Below are 20,623 nucleotides of genomic sequence, written 5' to 3'. Positions count from 1 at the left end.
TTTTCCTGCGATAAAGTGGCAGTATGCGGCCTTGCATTGTCATGGAGAAGAATGACTTTTCGGATTGGTTGCCGGCGTCGCTTGTTGCAATACACATCTTTTGCTTCATCCAAACGGTGACAGTAATAGACTGCATTAATTGTCCTTTGTTCGTAAAGAAAATCCACCAGCAAAATGCCCACAGAGTCCCAGAAAACGGTTCCAAGCACCTTTCCAGCAGATGGGCATGTTTTGGCCTTGACTGGACCTGCCTCGTCTCTTTCGGCCACTCCATGCTTGCTTGCTTTGACTCCAAAGCTGCGTTTACACCAAGCGCAATTTCCTCGCGAAATAATTTCACGAGGGAATTGAGCCTAGTGTAGACGCTCCCCCACCCCTGAGTAATTGTGGAGTGAGGACCCTCGCTGTGAGCTGGAGCTCAATCGGTTTTTGACCGCGCATCAAAGGGTTTAGCTCATCGAATTTCGTTCAGTGTAAACGTGGTCCCAATACTTGCGCGAGGGATGTATCAAGAACAGTGCTTGCAGCTTATCGACATCTACAAACATTGAGATTTTATGTGGAATCCGAAAATTAAAGACCATTTCAATCGCAATAAAAGAGAAGATGCATGGAAGGAAATTAGTTCTCAACTAAACTTTCGTATTTCTATAAATACTGCAAACTTGTGTACGAATCACCAGTTGCTAAGAAACGCAGTGTGACCGCTAACCTTTCTCTCACTGTTACTGCTTTTCTGAATGTTGTGACTTTTTTTTCCAACTTTTTGACTGATCAGTGAAACGAGTTGTTCAAAATTTTGAGTACTCATGCGGACGAAGTTCTTAATTGTATCATCATTGGGTTCCTGTACCATTTCTCTCATAAAGCTGTTTCCATATTGGCTTCTTCCAACGAATAATGGTTTGCTCCACCATCGTAAAGGGTGCCGATTTTTCTTCCCTTTTTAGATAAAAAATGACATTGATATGATTTAAAACGCAGCTGCAGCGGCTCGAGGGACAAAACAAGTTTACATGTTGGCTGCAAAACCAGAACTGAAGCTTTCAGGCTTGTCGAAGGCGGCTCGCCCCACTCGCGCTATTTTTCATTCTGAATTGCGCTCTGTTTTGGGTAGTGTGAAATTTCACTCTAGTTTCACCCGAGCAACTTGCGCAAGGGAGTTTCGCTAGTGTAAACACAGCTTAAGATGTAAGGATGCACCCAAGTTTCATCACAAGTCGCAATACAATGCAAGAAATCCTCTCCTTCCTCCTCATAGCAACGCAGGAGTCTCTGATAAACTTCCTGTTATAAAGTGTTTTGTTCCTGGTTGAGCAGACGAGGAACCCACCTGACAGACAATTTTCTGAAATGTAGTTCATCTCGGACGATGGTTTGAACACTTCTGTAACTTGTTCCTATGGCTAAAACAATTTGCAAAATTTTATTCGCTGATCTTCACCAATAATGTCACGAATGGCAACAATGTTATCTGTGGTCTCCTTTAATGAGGTTCATTTTCTACAGTTTCTCTTCCTGCCACAAATTTTTTAGCTCACTCATACACTCGAGTCTGTGAAAGATTTTCTTGCCCAAACTGTGCGCGGAGCCATCTCAAAATTTCAGAAGGTTTGATGCCCTCTTTTGCGAGAAATTTGATAATGCATTGTGCAACAGATGTGTGCACGTCTTGCTCACTCATGGTGTTCTGAAGCAGCCCAGCTCTCCACCATCCCACGCGTGCAAACTACTTCTCCAGACATCCTCATCAATATCCTGGCAAAGCCCCCACCCCCACCTCAGAATTATTACTAACAGCAGCGGTACATTAAAAAACCCATTTATATTTGCCCACAGTATCCCATGTCTGTTGTAAGAGGTGACAAAAAGGGGCCCTAGGGGCTCTCAACTTGGGAGCGTGTGTTGGTGACCATGGGGCCCCTGGCATTGCTTCCACCTACTTGTGCCAGGCACCTCACTTTCATCTATCCTATCTGACCTCCCTTGGTCAACTCTTGTTCTTTTCTGACCCAAACAGTATTAAGTGTTGAGGCATAGAGGAGTCTTTCATTTTCACACCCATCATGGCCCTTGCCTTTCTTTGGTCGATACCTCCTATTTTTGAAATGTCGGATCCCTTCCATTTTTTTCTCTCTGATTAGTGTTATATAGAGGATGGTTGCCTAGTTGTACCTTCTCTTAAAACAATAATCACCACCACTGTTAACTTAAGAGCGTGGGTTGGTGATCATGGGTCTCTTAGTTGAGTCCTGGAGAAGGATGACGTTTCGGATCGTTTCATCACAAGTCACAATACGATGCAAGAAATCCTTTCCTTCCTCCTTGGAGTGATGCAGGAGTCTCTGACAAACTTCCTGGCGTAAAGTGTTTTGTTTCTGGCGAGACTATGAATGTGTGCTTCCAAAATTTGTGAAATGCCATAACATCCAAGCTATCAATGCCTCTTTGATACCCAATACCACCAGAGGTATGAAAACTGGCAGAAAGCCACACGATCAGTTGTGATTTGCATTGATAGTTTGTGTTTTTTTTTTTTTCCTTCACTATTTGCTTTATGTTGCACTGCACAGATAGGTCTTATGGCGACAATGGGATAGGAAAGGCGTAGGAATAGGAAGAAGCTTGTGTCATTAGTTGTATGTGGCTATAGGAGCTTGTCTTGACCTCCCTTGGTCTACTCTTATTGTTTTCCGACCCCGATGGTATTAGAGCATTCGAGGACTAGGCAGTCTTTCATTTTCACACCTTTGTCTTTCTTTGGCAGATATCTGTGTTCTTTCAAATGCCGGACACCTTCCATTTTTTTCCCTCTTAAAACAATAATCACCACCACCACCACCACCACACACACATATGCTTGTTTTACCGTTCTAAGCAAGGCTGAAAACACTCTTTATGAGCTTTATGAGGACTATATTGGTGCCACAGAATCCCTGTCACTATAGGCAATGTGTTGCTAAAATTGATGTCCCTGTAAGTTCTATTGTCATACTATTGCTATTGATCTGATATGCATTGAGCTGAACACACTTCGTACACCACTGTGGATGTGCCTAGCCCAATTCCTAGCCTCTTCACTGAATTGAGAGTTCCACTTTTACAAAGTGAACGATGGCAGATACTATGAACGTGTGCTTCCAAAAATCGTGAAATGCCACAACATCCAAGCTATCATGCCTCTTTGATGCCCAATACCACCAGAGATATGAAAACCTGCAGCAAGCCACACAATCAGTTGGGATTTGCATTGATAGCTTGTGTCATTAGTTGTACGTGGCTATAGGCGGTTGTCTTGAGCAGAGGCCTTGGAGGTACCTCTGTGGCTATTTCCGTGACCTAATATATGGCTATAACTACTCCATGGAGGTATTTCTAAGGCATCATTCATCATTATCCGGACACGTGACTTGTCTTCGTGGGCAGTTCCAAAATGTTGGATGCTCGTTCATTTCGGCTAACATCGGCACCAAGATGTTTTTAGTATGTATACTTCGGATTTCATCATCATCTTAGAAGCTCTGCGGTTTGCGCTGAGGCACGTATGAGGCCACTTCCGCATGTGTACCAACTCTTTACACTCTTCGCAGCCTAACATCTCTGGGTAGGGGTGATAGAATACAGCCACAGTATCTCCTGCCTGTTGTAATAGGTGACTAAGAGGGGGAACAGGGGCCCTGATGGTGTTAGGTTTGCTAATGCCTTCATTCTTCGATGGGCCACATTCGTTATTTCCTCTAAACTAGTCACGTCGAAATATAGTACTTACGGAGGACTTTAATGCCTAAATATTGATACTGGTTACTTAAATGGTCTGGCCATAAAGAAAGCAATAAGAATGGCATGCATCTCATGCTAAAAAAAACTAACCCCATGGCACTACAGCCCTGAAGGGCCTTGGCCTACCAAGCGACCGCTGCTTAGCCCGAAGTCCTGCAGATTACGAGGTGTCATGTGGTCAGCACAATGAATCCTCTTGGACATTATTTCTGGCTTTCTAGACCGAGGCCACTGTCTCACCATTAGATAGCTCCTCAATTCTAATCACGTAGGCTGAGTGGACCTTGAACCAGCCCTCAGATCCAGGTAAAAATCGCTGCCCTGGCTGGGAATCGAACCTGGGGCCTCTGGGTAAGAGGCAGGCATGCTACCCCTGCACCACGGGGCCGGCAATTGAATTATGCACAAATCATTATTATTTTATTCTTTAAATCAACTTTCTTTCCGAAAGATTATTTCAAAACTAAAATTTGGGCCTTGCCTAATCCATTGTTAGGTGAATTTCAACTGGATCACATCCTGATCTCCTGCTTAAATACAAGAGAAATCATGAAAATCGAAGTACAAAATTCTCTCTCAATTCCACAAAAAATAAATTACCAAACGGGTTTTGCAATGAAAATATGATGTAGAAAATGTTAAAGATAATTAATTTTTAGGAAACATACATACATTATCATTATAGACTGATATGCCTTACAGTGTTCAGTCTGCAAGCTTCTGTGAATTTACTAAACGTCGCCACAATCCTCGATTTGCAACTAGTGTTGTGGCCTCATTTAGTTCTATACCTCTTATCTTTAAATCGTTATAAACCGAGTCTAACCATCGTCGTCTTGATCTACCTTTACTTTGCAACAGGAAAATTAGATCCATAAAATTGATCACAAATACAAGCAGAAATTTCACAAACAGCAGAGAAAATAGCACCACTAACCAGAAGAAGAAAACGTGCTTGGTGGACAGACAAATGAGACAGACTCATGCAACTCTGACAACAATCCTGGCATAATTGGTCATGCACCAAAAACAAACCACGTTTCAAGAGCTTCAAAATATTAGAAAGATAGTTACTAAATCATTCCACCCCAGTGCTATAGTGGTTAGTGTGATCAGCTGCCTCTCCCTGAGGCCCACGTTCCTTTCTCGGGTCTGCTACGAAATTTAAAAAGTGGTACGAGGACTGGAATAAGGTCCACTCAGCCTCGGGAGGTCAAATGAATAGAGGGGGATACGATTTCTACCTCAGCCATCCTTGAAGTGGTTTTCCATGGTTTCTCCACTTCTCCTCCAGAAGATGCTGGGATGGTACCTAACTTAAGGCCAAGTGGCTGCTTCCTTCCCTCTTTCTTTTCTATCCCTTCCAATCTTCCCATCCTCCAAAAGGCCCCTGCTCAGCATAGCAGGTGAGGCCGTCTGGGTGATGTACTGGTCTTCCACCACAGTTTTATCCCCGGCCAAATATCTCACTCTCCAAGACACTACCCTTGAGGCCGTAGAGGTGGGGTCCCTCGCTGAGTCCGAGGGAAAAACCAACCCTGAAGGTTAAACGGATTAAGTTACAAATCGTTAAGAAAAATTTGCAAACAAAGTGCAATCTATAGCAGAATAATTTAAGAAACGTATCTCATGAAATTACTACAGAACATTCAAACAAAAATTTAAATATTCTGCAACATCGCTCCATTTTACCAATGAGAATGAAGAAATTGCCTACACTAATAGTGCTAACTGTGAAATTCTTGCAACATATTTTTATAAGATATTTAACTGTGAATCATCTCAAGAAAAGTTTCAGTTGAACTTCCCCATAATAATCCAGATTCAATCCCACTGAATGTCCAGGAATGTGCTGGGGAAGACCAAATAACTGCAGAACTATGGAAAAATCAGGAGAAAATTTCATCATGAAACTTTATACTGGAAATTTGGAAAACCTAAAAAATTCCTACAGTTTAGAAAACAGCAATCATACACTCGATACACAAAAAAAGGTGCCGAGTGTCAACTGGACCCGGAGCTCGGTGAATACCAAGTTGGATTCCAGAAAGGAAGGTCGTGCGTAGATCGAATTCGTAACTTGAAAAGCTCTATATTTTATTTCTGTAACACAATCACCAAAAATTACATTATCACATTTGTTGATTTAAAACAAAGCATATGACTGCATAGATCGCGAATCACTCATCAATGCCTTAACAGAATTCGCACTTGATCAAAATACAAGCAATAATATGTATCAAGGAAACACTCACCGAAACACAGGGTAAGTTAAAATTTATTGAAGTTAGTCATAAATTTGAGATAAACATGGGAGTCTGACAAAGGGATGGGCTCTCTTCATTACTTTTCATTATGATCTAGGAAAACATGGTCAGAGAAGGGAGAAAATTAGGTGCACCATCTCACCATTTAGGACCAAAGATAAAGCCATAAACATCAATACAGGCTTGAGCTAACTATTCTTAGGCAGGCGAGGATGGCACTCTACTGCACATATGAAATCACACTCAGATATTCCGTCTACCTTATTATCAAGAATCGTTAACATTATCACGCCAACAAGACAAACTCAATTTTATTTTACTGGAACCATCACTTATGTTCAAGATTCGTTTAATAATTTTATCTTCAAGAGCCTCCATGGCTCAGGTGGCAGCGTGCCAGCCTCTCACCGCTGGGTTCCGTGGTTCAAATCCCAGTCACTCCATGTGAGATTTGTGCTGGACAAAGCAGAGGCGAGACAGGTTTTTCTCCAGGTACTCTGGTTTTCCCTGTCATATTTCATTCCAGCAACACACTCCATCTGTCATTCATTAATCACTGCCCCAGAGGAGTGGGACAGGCTTTGGCAGCCGGCACAGTTCCTATCCTTGCCGCTAGATGAAGGCTTCATTCATTCCATTCCTGACCCGGTTGAATGACTGGAAACAGGCTGTGGATTTTTATTTTTCTACTAAAACTAAACATTGTGCTCCATATCACCAAGTTTCTATCGACGCATTCGGCAAACTGTATCTCAACACATCATCATCACGTTAAGAAGAACTCTATTACCAGTTTTATTGAACTATCTCATGTGTTCAGTATCTTTAATTTTTATTTTTAACAGTATCAAATATCGTGCTCAGAACATTCCAACATAATCTTCAACATTTTAACCGACACATTCGCCGGGCTGAGTGGCTCAGACGGTTGAGGCGCTGGCCTTCTGACCCCAACTTGGCAGGTTCGATCCTGGCTCAGTCCGGTGGCATTTGAAGGTGCTCAAATACGTCAGTCTCGTGTCAGTAGATTTACTGGCACGTAAAAGAACTCCTGCAGGACAAAATTCCGGCACTTCTGCGTCTCCAAAAACGTTAAAGTAGTTAGTGGGACGTAAAGCAAATAACATTATTATTATTTAACTGACACATTCGGTATTCCAAATTATTTTAGTGTTTTTGTCCTTGTCCTTTGTTCTTAATCTTAAAACTTTTTGGCTGATGATGTCTACAAGATAGATGAAACATGTTCTGTTATTTTTAAATGTTATTTGAATAAGTTTAAAAAACAAAAAAGTATTGTAAAGGTGGAACATTTGACCATACCTTTTGATTAAGTAAACCAAAGATTAAGGTACTAAAACTGACTGTCTCACCTTTGCTGATGATGTGACAACAATTGCCAAAAGCATCCCAGATGCACAAAAACAACTTGCTATACTACAAAAACAAGCAGCGAAAAGTAGACTTGAAATATCATATGAAAAATAAATTTATGACCGACATCAAAACTGCACTGCAGGAAATAAATCAGTCACCACTGATCTGTATGAAGGGGAGTTGCCCAGGTGGCAGATTCCCTATCTGTTGTTTACCTAGTCTTTTCTAAAATAAGTACAAAGAATTTGCAAATTTATTGAACAGTTGTCCTCTTGACTTCCATCTTTATCTCTGTATTATGATTTTTCCTACTGTTAAAGATACCACTCAAACTTATTTGTCTACTAATGTCATTCCATGCCATCTCTCCACCGACAGCTCAGAACATACAACTTAGTTGAGCTGCTCGTCTCCTTTCTCTCAAGTCTTCCCAGCCCAAATTTTGCAACATTTTTTAACACTACTATTTTGACGGAAATCACCCAGAACAAAGAGAGCTCATTTGGATATTCTTCCAGTTTTCAAATTAAGTAATCCTCTTGGAGGTCCGATGCACTGGAACCATACTCTAGTTCGGGTCTTACCAGAGACTTATAAGCCCTCTCCTTTACTTCCTTACTACAACCACTAAATATGCTCATAACCATTTGCAGAGATTTGTACCCTTTATTATTTACAATCCCATTTATGTGATTGTGTGTGTGTGTGTCTGTCTGTGTGCTGTAACTGTGAGCAAGATGTGGAGAAGAGAATTGGTGCTGCCCATGCAGCATTTGGACGACCATCACACTGGATGTTCATGACTGTGAAGCCGAAACTCATGGTGTACCATGCTGTTGTCACCACAACATTGCTGTATGGTTGTGAAACTTGGACCCTTTACAGACGTGACTTGAAAAAGCTTGAGCGTTTCCACTAACAAAAACTTCGATCCATCCTTAGGATCAAAAGGGAAGACATTGTCACCAACATTGCTGTTCTTAAGAAAGCACTTGCCAAGAGCATAGAATCATCCATCATTGGTCGTCAGCTTAGATGGATTGGCCACGTCCGTCGGATAAGTGATACCAGACTTCCACGCCAAATCCTGTATGGTGAACTTTGTTCCTGCGCCAGACCTCATGGAGCCCCCGTGAGGTGCTATAAGGACCAGCTTAAGCACACTATGAAGATGACAGGTCTCAATCCACAAACCTAGGACACGCCTGCTCAAGACTGTACAATCTGGCGCCGGACCATCCCTGCTGCTGTCAATCTGTTTGAAGGGGAATGATGCAGATTTGAAGAGGCCAGGACGGAAGCACGAGAACTTCGTGCAGCACAACCAACAATTCTGTGCAATCTGTGTGGACGCTTACACCATGCTAGAATTGGTCTGTTCAACCATCGAAAGTACATCCATAGACAAAAATGAATTTATTGGAAAAAGTTAATTATGCAAGAAAATAACAAAGGTATTTTATTGGTCCACCTATTGGTCCACCTATACTATCCACTTTTACGTGGTCACATTTATATACAGCTATAGAGTTTTACGGTACATATTTCACCCTTTCTAGAGGGCATCTTCAGCCTTTAATCAATCTTAAAATGTTGAACTTAAATATTAAATAAAATGTGAAATAAGCTAGATAATTAACATTGTAAAGTTAAAACTAGTATACAAAGTCATTTAAAATATGGACAACACTACATTCAAACTGTGATAACATAAACGGCTGAGTATACAAAGTTTGACACTGTATAGCCTTTTAGGCTTATGCCGTGTCAAGAAAATAAGGTGAAATTCTTTACGTTTCGCAGAGAACTATGCTCTGCGTCATCAGAAGAAAATCTTGACTGTCCACGAGAAAGGCTTCTTCAACTATCTAGGGCTCTCTGCAAAGGGCCTTACATCCAATGTGACTACACAATTATCTTCAGTTCCCCTTTCTGATATTCTTAGCAGCGATTCCAGCTAACGCCTTATTTTATAAATATCTTCATTGACAAACTCTAAATTCCATATTGCCCAATGCTAATTGCAAAGTATGCCTTTAACAGGAACTTTCGTGGGACTTAATAAGTAAGGGCCCTAAGTAAATACAATACCTTTGACAATTTCCATGTGATAAAATCTATGTGTGCATCCAAAGTTTAGCATCCAATTACAATCCTAACAGCTTGAGAGGGTCATTTCCTTTAATAATTTGATGAGTGTTTGAGTTAAATATCAGTATTTGAGTTTAGTTGGAATTTAGCAAGAGCTTGTTTGTTGTAAACCTTTCAGTTGCTGAATGTAAGGTATCCTCTGTTAGCTGTCTAACTTTGTCTACAGTATCAGTGTTTGTTATGAAAGTTGTATCATCTGCATATAAGATTGAACTGGTTGTAGAGTTTACACTGTAAACAAGATTATTTATTTGCATTAAAAACATGGTCCTAATGCTGAGCCCTGTGAACCACAATTTTTATGTAAAGATTAGATGACACCATGCTTTTAACTTATACTGCTTGTTTATGACGACCTAGGTATGACCTCAGGATATCAAGCAGCTTATTTTTAACTCCATGGTGATGTACGAGGGCTATAAATAATAAATAAAGTAGTGGTAACATAGTCCAGACACTTGCAGAAGATCGGGTGTGCCTGGTCATGTGACACTATTGTCCACGTGTAGTGTGCATTTGACGGGCATCCAGTTGGGAGTGTTGTTGCTGTGTGGTTTGAAGTGAAGTGTGTCAACTTCACTGCTCTAAAGGATGTTTTCAAAAGGTGACCAGTGTTCATGGATTAAAATCAAGGTTGCCCATGGCAAAAATGCATCTGAATGTTATTGATGATTACATGAAGCCTGTGGTGAGAATGCATTGCCGTATAGGACGGTTGCACAATGGGTCAAGGCGTTTCATGCGGGTTGGAACGAGACTGCGGATTTGTACCGCACAGGTTGGCCATCTATTCCTCACATCGTGAGTGGCCTCGTTTCCGTAGACCATCGATGGACTGTCCGGGAATTATCCATAAAAGTTGGTCTCTATCATCAAACGGTGAGGCACATGCTGATGAAATAAATGTCTTAACATGAGGAAAATTCCATCCCGTTGGGTTCCACATCAACTCACCGATGTACAGAAATGGCACTGGTATGCACTGACTGGCATCCACCTGGACAGATACCGTAACAAAGGAGACGCATTTCGGCAGTGTATTGTTGCCATTCATGAGACGTGGGCACAAGCCTATGAACCTGAATTAAAGTGTCAGTCAAATGAATGGCGACTCCTAGATTTGTCCAGTTGGGTGAAGCTTATGCTGACTGTGGCATGCGACTACGAGGGTGTTATTCTTACACATGCTGTGCCTGAGGGACAACCCGTGGACAGTGACTACTGTTTACAATGAATCAATAACAGTAAATTTCCACCTTTTTGATACTTCTATAAGTATACTTACTTACTATTATTGATTCATTGTAAATAGGATTTGATACGGAAAATGAAGCTGATTTCTTGCAGTGACTACTGTTGCCGATTTCTGGAGTGACATCTGTGTCCGGCTATGCAGCATTAATGTCCACCCCTTGCAAGATTAGAGATAGGAAGTTCATATTTACAGGGCACGTGCACTAGTATGTTCTGAAGAAATGATTAACATTTGAACCATGCTGGCCTTCGGGTTCAAGGTCCACAACGATATCTCTGCGCACCACCACCGACTGGTAAAATATGCCTGCGGCTCTGGTTGTCGCTATAAACTGAAGGTAATGGATCAGTGTGACTCGAGCAGACGTGTAGGATGCCTCGCAGATGTATCCGAGAACTGTACCGTCAAATGAGTGAGTTTGAAGGAGGGCGTATTATTAGCATGAGAGAACGTGTGCATCCATCCAGGAAATTGCTGGTCGTGTGGGACGAAGTGTGTCAGTAGTACAACGGGTGTGTGCAGAAAGGTTCACAGAAGACCGTAGAACATGGCGAGACGGGTCTGATCTCACCACCCAGAACCCCCCCCCCCGCCCGAGAAGATCGACACCTCATCTGAATGGCATTGCAGGACAGATCTACGTCCTCCTCGGCTCTGGCGCAACTGTGGAACAGTGCAACACATCGTACACTATCAGGAGTGACAGTCCATCGCCACTTATTACGGTCTTGGTTACTGGCGCGTTGTTCACTTCTCCGCCTACCTTTGACTAATGTGCAAAAACATGCTAGACTGCAATGGTGTAAGGAACGATGTCACTGGGGACAGGAATGTCAGTAGACAGTGTTTTCAGACAAATCCAGTTTCTGTTTGTTTGAAAATGATGGCCGCATTATGGTTCGCCGCAAACAGGGGGAGAGGCATCACATTGACTGCAATTGCACAAGACATACAGCACCAACTCAAGGCCTTATGGTGTGAGGTGCTATTGGATACAACCACAGGGCACTGTGACCAATCTGACCTACAACAATGACATCCTGCGACCCATAGCTATACCCTTTCGGCACGACACCCCAGACGCCATATTTCAGCAGTCAACAAATCCATTTAAAAGCTACCTAATCGATACACAGAACATGTTTTGACCACTTAGTGGTCATCTTCAGCTGTATATAAATAGCTTAGATGAAAACATTTGGACAGTAAGCACTAAAACTTAAAACTATGTCCCATGGGATCCTAAAAAGTATTGCTCTAGCTCAGGAATGATGAACCTTTTCCAACTAGTGTGCCATTTTAAGTCTGGTTTATTATTCTGAACTGTCTACTGTGCCACTTGTTATTTTCGTTTGTAGTGGCTAACCAACCCCCCACTCCTCCACGCCTTCCACCCCTGATTCCAAATTATGTTTCATAATATATTATTACATATACATTGTAAAATAAAACTTTTGACTGCGTGTTTCGTGGTCGTATTTTGCCAATACCGCAAAAATACTGAGTAGCCATGTTATTTATATTGGATTTGTAACTTGTCTTCAATAACATACGAGAAGCATTTAGTTCTGATCCAAGACAGTTTCTAACGTTCATTGTGGAAAACAGTTGCTCGCGTTATAACAAGTTTCTTTATGGCCAAAAACATTTGTGGAAGGCTGTTCCACTGTTCAAGTATTAAGTTCTCCGGCTCCCGGAGAGACTATTCACCATCAACAGCACACTCGATTTTCACCAATGCTTCACCAAGTTGTACGAATTTGTTCACCCACGTACTGCTTTCTTGAAATTCAGTCAACTCCATTTCTAAACTGTCAGTATCTAACCACTCAAAAAATTATCTTAATATCACTCATTTGTGCAATATGAGGTTTTGAAATAAAGTGCGATAGTTTCTCCAAATCTCGAAATTGGGATAATCTCTTCACAACTATTCGTCTTACAAAATTTAAAACAATAAACAGTTACTCACTAAGAATAATTATGCAATGCTGGCAACCACACACAAGCCAAACTTCACTAATTGACTGATGAGGGTGAGCGAATGGCTCATCGGCCACATCTGATATTTATCTAACTTGACTCGGACCTATCAGTGTTGTAGCATTGCCATAATGCACATCCGAATGGCGCTAGAATTTAGATTTTCAGTATTAATTTCTTAAACATGAAACACTATCGCATGAGTTATGTATAGTCTATAGTACAAAACGTATATAAAAAATTAATATGTGCATGTGGTGTGCCACTGAAATCGTGTTCGCGTGTCACTAGGTGACACGCATGGCATAGGTTCGCCATCCCTGCTCTAGGTGCTTTAACTGAAAGGAGAGGGGGGATGTAAGGGAAGTTGGGAGTAAGGTAATATGTGTGAATGATATTTAAATTACAATTCACGTCTACAATTATGTTTAAAAAAAACTTATATACTAAAATACATATTTAAAATATTTAAAAGCGTCTATGGTGAAACACTATTGTAACAGCACTAGGTGGCATGAATAAAACATCAGTGTTTGTAACAATCTTCAGGCATTTGTGAAAAGTATACTTAATTAAAATTAGCGTCTACAATGATGTTAAAACTTGTTTACTACTAAACATGTTTGAAAAATATCTTAAAGCATCTATGGTGAAGCACTTTAAAAAAACCAACACTTGTACTTGAATAAAAGTCTATGTACAGTGTATACCAGTCTTCAGGTATTTGTTATTTATAATTTGTATTGAATATCTTCCTTAATTGTTGATCTTTTGGTTATGGTAAAAGGCTGTGTTGACTGTTTGACTTCTGAAAATTGCTCTTTAGATTGTGGTAAAAGGATGTGTTGACCATTTGACTTGCTAAAGTCCTATGGTAGCTTCTCTGTTATATAAAATGGCGGTCTTCTGATTAGTGTATCTGAGAAAATGTTTATTCCGCGCTGCCTTGGGGATCTGTCTTTGTGCACGACCTAGTATAGTAGCGGTGTGATACGGTCTGACTGCAGACATGGACAGCTTGCAATATTTCAGCAGGACAATGCACAACCACATGTTGCTGCACGAACACATGCCTTCTTGTTGTCACAGGATGTCAGACTGTTGTCCTGGCCAGCCCGATCATTGGACTTGTCGTCAGTTGAAAATGTGTGGGATATGGTGAAATGACGGGTGCAGCGCTGTGACCCAATGCCAACCACCAAAGTGAATTGTGGAACCAGGTGAATGCAGCATGAATGGTTATACCCCAGGATGCTATTCGTGCCTTATATGCGTTGATGCCATCACACATGGAACAAATTGTCAGTGCCCATGGAAGACACAGTGCCTACTAGGCAACAGGACACATGCTGAACCTAGGTGACTGAAATGCTAATTGTTTATGCAGAACATACTAATGAACATTTCCTGTGAATATGAACTTCCTATCTCTAGTCTTTCAAGGCATTCTGTTTTTTATGAACATGAGTTATATTCTCCAACACTACCACTTTAATTAACCCCTTCAGTGGCGAGTTCTGGCAGGCCTCCTGTGCCAGAAAAGTGAGGTGGTTTTTTTTTTTGATTAAATTATTTATTTTTAGGAAGCAAGGAATGAGTAACAATTATTAAGGGAACATATTCATATATTATTCAAGGTTAATAAAAACTTACTTTACACTCTATTTACACTTTTTTTCACAGTAGGCCTGTGACACGGTTTCATAAAATATTGGTGTTTTGAGAATACTGTCCTGTGAGCAATACATTTTTATTTCAGTCTTTTGTATTATTCCCATCAACAACACTAACACAATAAACTGCCAAATTTCATAAGAGTTTATTTCTTTCCAAAACTGTGCCCTTGTATGCAGAGATTTTCAATGCACTTTTAGCACACACATTTATTTTGGTCACTATCAAATTTACAACTTCATCCGTTAGAAACAGTTCAAAACAGTCAATTGCACTCACCTCCGGTAATAATCCAACCCTCACTCCAGGATTTCCTATAAATGTAATTATATTAGGTCGCACAGTATCCCCAGGTTTACACTTTTTCCACACGAATGTATGTTCAACATGTCCTACGTAATGTAATATCTTCTTCACTTTCACTAGAAATACTAAGGAGGTCATCATCCAAAGAATCAATAGAATTGTTATCACTACTATCAGAAATACTAATGTCACTTAGAGATTCATCTTCGATGTAGTTCCTTATTTTGGTTTAAAACAGACATCTCTTCCATTTCGCGCTTGCTTTTTCTGTTTACCTTGCCAGCTGGCCAGAGATTGTATATGTAAAGTAGAGAAGATAAGGCATATTTTAGGCCAGAGATTTCATGAATACTGCTGGAAACTCGCCCATCATCTGTTGAGAATGTTAGAAAACATTTGCCAAAGAGATTACAGTACCCGAAAAATTATTGGGTGATCGCAAAATGAACACTGGAGCTAAACGAGAATTTCTCAGGCAGTGACGTTATGGGCGTGTGCCACCCGAGAATTTCTGAGGCATGCCACTGAAGAGGTTACTTTAAGAGTGGATCAGAATTTTGACAACTGTTCATATGACAACTCATGAGTGAAACTTGGAAGATGATGAGATGATGAAGATTTAATGGGTAGCTAGCTACAAGATCAGAGTTTGTAAAATTAATGGTGATGAATAAATAAAAGCTTTAGAATTAAAATAAAAACAAGATCATTTTATTAGCTTGTACTACATTATCACATTATGTCCAGATTAGGTTATTGATGTGGTTATGCTTGACACCTGGCTCAGCCATGTACATCGAGTTCCATTCCGTATGCAAGAGCTGTACAACACGATATCCTAACATTTCTAAGTGGCGCTGCTTCAACTGATGGGGGCCCTTCAGCAAAACCATGTTCCTGCAGAAGGCATCCTCTTTATGCAGCAATACTGCTAACCTGCAACAAAGGACCCCACTTTATATAACATACAACAAAGTAGTTCTGTAATTTTACATGAAATAAATTTCATTTTGGATCCGTATTGACAATTATGTTATATAAGTTGAAAAACTAGTATATTGGCTCCATCTAGCCAATACTTATAAGTTTATTTACAATTCATTGTAAAAACATCTTATTAAAATTACAGGACATGTTTCGGCTGCATTAGGTCATCTTCGGCTGTCCAGAATTAACATAAAATTCATATACTAAAAGTTATAAAACACTAACGAAATCTGGACGGAAAACGAAAAAGTTACTGAGATGAATATTAAAACTAGGGAAGCAAGATTTAGGAAAAGATGAACCATGCAGATAAAAATATAGAAACACAGACATAAAACTCACAACAGCTCTGTGTTTGCGTCATATCGTATCTGTATGCTGGCTAAGTTGACACTAAGTCGGTAACATGTTACATTTGTGTTGTGGTGCTGCAATCATGTAATTACACTAGCCAACATGATTTTGCGGTAAAATAGAAAATATGTAATTCTTATGGAAATCATTGCCCTGATTCCGAAAATGATGCTATTTTTTTCCTATCACGTCTAGTTTTGACGCAATTCGGTGTTTTAGTATCTGCATGAATTCGTAAGATGTAATGTTGAGAGATGTTCTCGTGCAACTTTTTTTAGAATACAATTATGTGATTTGATTTGTTATTGTTTGCATTTTATTATAGGTTTATTGCTGTCTAAATTTTCATTTTGTAGTTGGCGATTTCCTGGTAAATTCATAACAAACTCCCCCAGAAACGCAATAGACCGCGAGATATGTAGGATTGAAGGTAAGACAGTTGAGAGTTTGTCTTTCATCTTAGACCACTTGAATAATCAGACGTGTTAAAAGCCCCAGCCCTTATGCAATATTTATGATGGACTGATAAAGCAGTTTCCTTTCAAAGATAACAGTCTGAAAGTATTATACTCAAGAAGATGAACTTGTATTTTGTACGGATGTTTCAAATCTTCTACGTCGATTGGGAGAGAAAGAGTATGATCCTAGTAACTGGCGTGTTTTTATTGACTCTTCCAAAATAAGTTTAAAGGCTGTTTTGCTTCATAATACAAATGTTCTGGCATCCGTCCACTTGCACACTCCACAAAAATGTCTGAAACATACGAGACCTTAAAGTTGGTGCTTGAAAAAATTAAATATCATGAACATGGGTGGCAAATTTGCGGTGATTTGAAGATCATTGGATTGTTGCTGGGACAACAAAAATGCTACACAAAATTTCCCTGTTTCTTATGCGAATGGGATAGCAGGGCACGGGATAAACATTGGGATACAGTGAATTGGACAGAAAGGAAACAACTACAACCAGAATCCAAAAATGTCTTGAATGTAAGTCTTATTGACCGTGAAAAAATTCTACTTCCACCCTTGCACATCAAATTTGGATTGATGAAACTGTATGTCAAGGTATTAGATAAAAGTAGCCTATGCTTCCAATATTTATCCACTAAATTTCCCTCATTATCAGATGCAAAAATCAAAGAAGGCGTATTTGATGGACCACAGATTCGTAAACAGATGAAGGATAAAATTTTCACAGACACGATGACCAAAATTGAGAAAGAGGCATGGAATGCATTCAAAGATGTAGTGACTAAATTCCTTGGCAACATTAAGGACTCTCAATAAAAAGAAATTGTAAGGAAAATGTTGGTAAAGTTTAAGGAACTCGGTTGTAATATGAGCCTTAAGCTTCATTTCTTAGCTTCGCATCTGTATTATTTCCCTCTAAATTTAGGAGCTGTCAGTGAAGAACAAGGTGCAAGGTTTCACCAGGATCTCAAAGATGTAGAACGACGCTATCAGGGACGTTGGGATGTGAATATGATGGCCGATTACTGTTGGTCGATTGCACGAGACGAACCTTCTAGAGATCATTCAAGAACTTCAAAATCCCGGAAATTCCACGGAAAACGGGAAAAGACGGAGGTGTGAATCTAACTTGCTCATAATGTAAGTAACAAAACTATGTATGTTTAACCGTGTAATTTTCATTCAAGGTACGGTTATATTAATTTAAAAGCAACTGTACAGTCGAAACTAAATAGGCGCTTTATGCTTCAGTTTCACGAATTTCAATATACATTAAAAATATAATACATACTATCTACCTGCTTACAAAGCAGCATTTATGTGTATTCAATGCATGAAAAATATGATTACGTTTTGCAAGCTGAAATTTACTTTAATACATCAAATTTAATCAATACTAAGTATCAACAATTTTACGGAAGAACAAAATAATATTTTGTAAAATTGCCACCAAACCAGACGTGATTCGCCAAAACTAAATTTTTTCTCGAATTCTGCGTTAAGAAATTCATAAAACCCACCTAGTTTCGTTTTTACCGCACAAAAAAGTTTTTTTTGCAGGCTAGTGTTATCATTGTCACGATCTTATCAACTGTTACTAGGTTATTATAGTACTCTGGCACCACATGGTGACCATATGTTAGCCCGAAGCTAGTGGTCAATGACAGGGTACAGGTTTTTTTTGCTAGGGGCTTTACGTCGCGCCGACACAGATAGGTCTTATGGCGATGATGAGATAGGAAAGGCCTAGGAGTTGGAAGGAAGCGGCCGTGGCCTTAATTAAGGTACAGCCCCAGCATTTGCCTGGTGTGAAAATGGGAAACCACGGAAAACCATTTTCAGGGCTGACGATAGTGGAATTCGAACCTACTATCTCTCGGATGCAAGCTCACAGCCGCGCGCCTCTACGCGCACTGCCAACTCGCCCGGTGGGGTACAGGTTTAACATCAATATTACTGATGATAATAATAATGACTAAACACTTTTGTGCGCAGTGGAATATAGCCCAGAGGGATCCAGGACGTAGAGGATGGTAATAAGATATACAACTAAATGAAAAGATAATTTCGATGATAATAATAACAACCTACTAGAATATGATAAACGTGTGTGTATACAACCGACCAGTGGATACAAAGCATAACAAATATAATTTGATGGACATTGAGACAAATATTGAAAGTGTATGGTACGTGTTTAGTTTAAATACTTTATATAGTTAATGCAGATGCATAGACGTCGAAAAAATGAGGTCTAGCGTTGATCTGTTTGCTCTATATCCACGTTGTTCTTCCTCAAGTTTAGGTTCAACAAATTTTCTGATTTTTCTCTCCAGGATGGTCTCATATATTTTTAACCCATGAGGTAGAAGGGTTACGCCTCTATAGTTGTTATACTTCTTTCAGTCACCTTTCTTAAATAGTGGAACAATCACTCCTTGCCTCCAGTCACTGGGGATTTCATTTCCTTCCCAAATTTTATTTAGTACTCTGTACAACCATTGTATTCCAGGTTCTCTAAGTGCTTTGATCATGTCCACACTGAACTCATCCAATCCTGCAGACTTGTTGTTTTTCATTTTACATATTGCTATCTCCACTTCCAGCCCGGTCAAACTTTCTACATCATAATTTATACGGTTTAGAGGGTCATCTTGTGTGTCGTAAGTTGTATTACAGTTCAGTAAGTGATTGAAATATCTACTGAACTCCTGTAATATTTAATTTTCATTTCTAGTTACCTCTCTGACTGGAAGTTCTTCTGTGTTGTTAGTACTATTATCATTTCTTTTGTTTTTAGCAATCCTATACAGGAGCTTCTTGTGTTTGTCTTGCCCTATTCTATTGATAAGATCTTCTTTGCATTTCCTTTTATCATTGTCAACTATTCTTTTGACCTGTAATCTTTTTTCTCTGCAAAATGATAGTTTATCCTCGATTTCACTTGGATTTCCTCGCACTCTGGCACAGTACAAAGCTCTTCTTGCACTATTTCTAGCTTTGACAGCAGCTTTTACATCCTCATTCCACCATGCTGTTTCTTTGGATTTTCTTATTCGGTTTTGCCTTCCAGATACTCTCTCAGCTGTCTTCACCAATACTCTCCTCTGGTTATCCCATATCTCATTTGCAGATCTCAGATCTTCTTTTTGTAACATCTTCTGAATATTTTCTCAAAACATTTTCTTCACCTTTGGTTCAGAAAGTCTCCAAGTTTTTATTTTTGGTGTTTTTTTGTTGTCGACTTTAGGAGGTCTTCTCTTTGTGATATCTGTAACCAACAGCCTGGGATCTCCATCCAAATTTTCACTAGGAATTACTTTGACATCATTTACAATCTTCCAAACTTCTTGGTCAGCGAGTATATAATCAATTACAGTTCCATATTGATCGTCCCAACTATATCTTGTGAACTTATGCGTGTCCCTTTTCTTGAACCAAGTGTTACTTACAACCATATTGTTCCTCATACAAAGATCTAGAAGATGTTCACCCTCTGTCGTCCTATTCCCCATTCCATGAGGACCCAGGGAGGATTCATAGCCCAATCTGTCTGATCCAACCTGAGAATTAAAATCTCCCATTACTAACAAATTTTCACAGTCCATATGTTCTTCCAAGTTGGACAGGAAGGCTTCTTTTTCTTCATTTGAACATCTTGATTGTGGAGCATAGACCTGGATTACATGATATTTGTCTCCATTCCAATTTACTGACACATTAATAATTGACAAATTCAATCTGACTACAATCATCAATATCTTTATGAAGTATAAAGCCTACTCCATTTCTTGACTCCAAGTTATTTCCAGACCAGTACAGTTTACAGTCTAGACAGAGGAGACTTATTCCTTGTTGCCTTCCATATGGTTTCACTCATCCCCATGATAAGAATTTTCCTCCTTTCCTTTCCATCATATCAACTATTTCTTCAGTTTTATTTGTCAGTGTCAGAATATTTAAGGTTCCAATCCGGCAACTGTGTCTTGATTTGGGTTTCGTAGCTGGTGAAACT

General features: G+C 39.8%; 1 protein-coding gene across 2 annotated transcripts in view; it reads right to left on the bottom strand.

Moving 5' to 3' along the window:
* Positions 1–14,923: 14,923 nt before the first annotated feature.
* Positions 14,924–20,623, bottom strand: part of LOC136866558 (FAST kinase domain-containing protein 1, mitochondrial) — a 147,255-nt gene continuing 141,555 nt past the window's right edge. Inside the window, exon 10 of one of the 2 annotated variants that reach the window (XM_067143637.2) lies at positions 14,924–15,729. In XM_067143637.2, the coding sequence (XP_066999738.2) occupies positions 15,531–15,729 (199 nt within the window). In that variant the 3' untranslated portion in view covers positions 14,924–15,530. The remainder of the gene's footprint in view (positions 15,730–20,623) is intronic. The other variant, XM_067143639.2, reaches the window with a different exon arrangement.

The sequence above is a fragment of the Anabrus simplex genome, chromosome 3 (assembly GCF_040414725.1).
Source record: "Anabrus simplex isolate iqAnaSimp1 chromosome 3, ASM4041472v1, whole genome shotgun sequence".
Classification (NCBI taxonomy): Eukaryota; Metazoa; Arthropoda; class Insecta; order Orthoptera; family Tettigoniidae; genus Anabrus; species Anabrus simplex.
The sequence above is the reverse complement of the archived record's forward strand: the minus strand, read 5'-3'. Positions and strand labels throughout refer to the sequence as shown.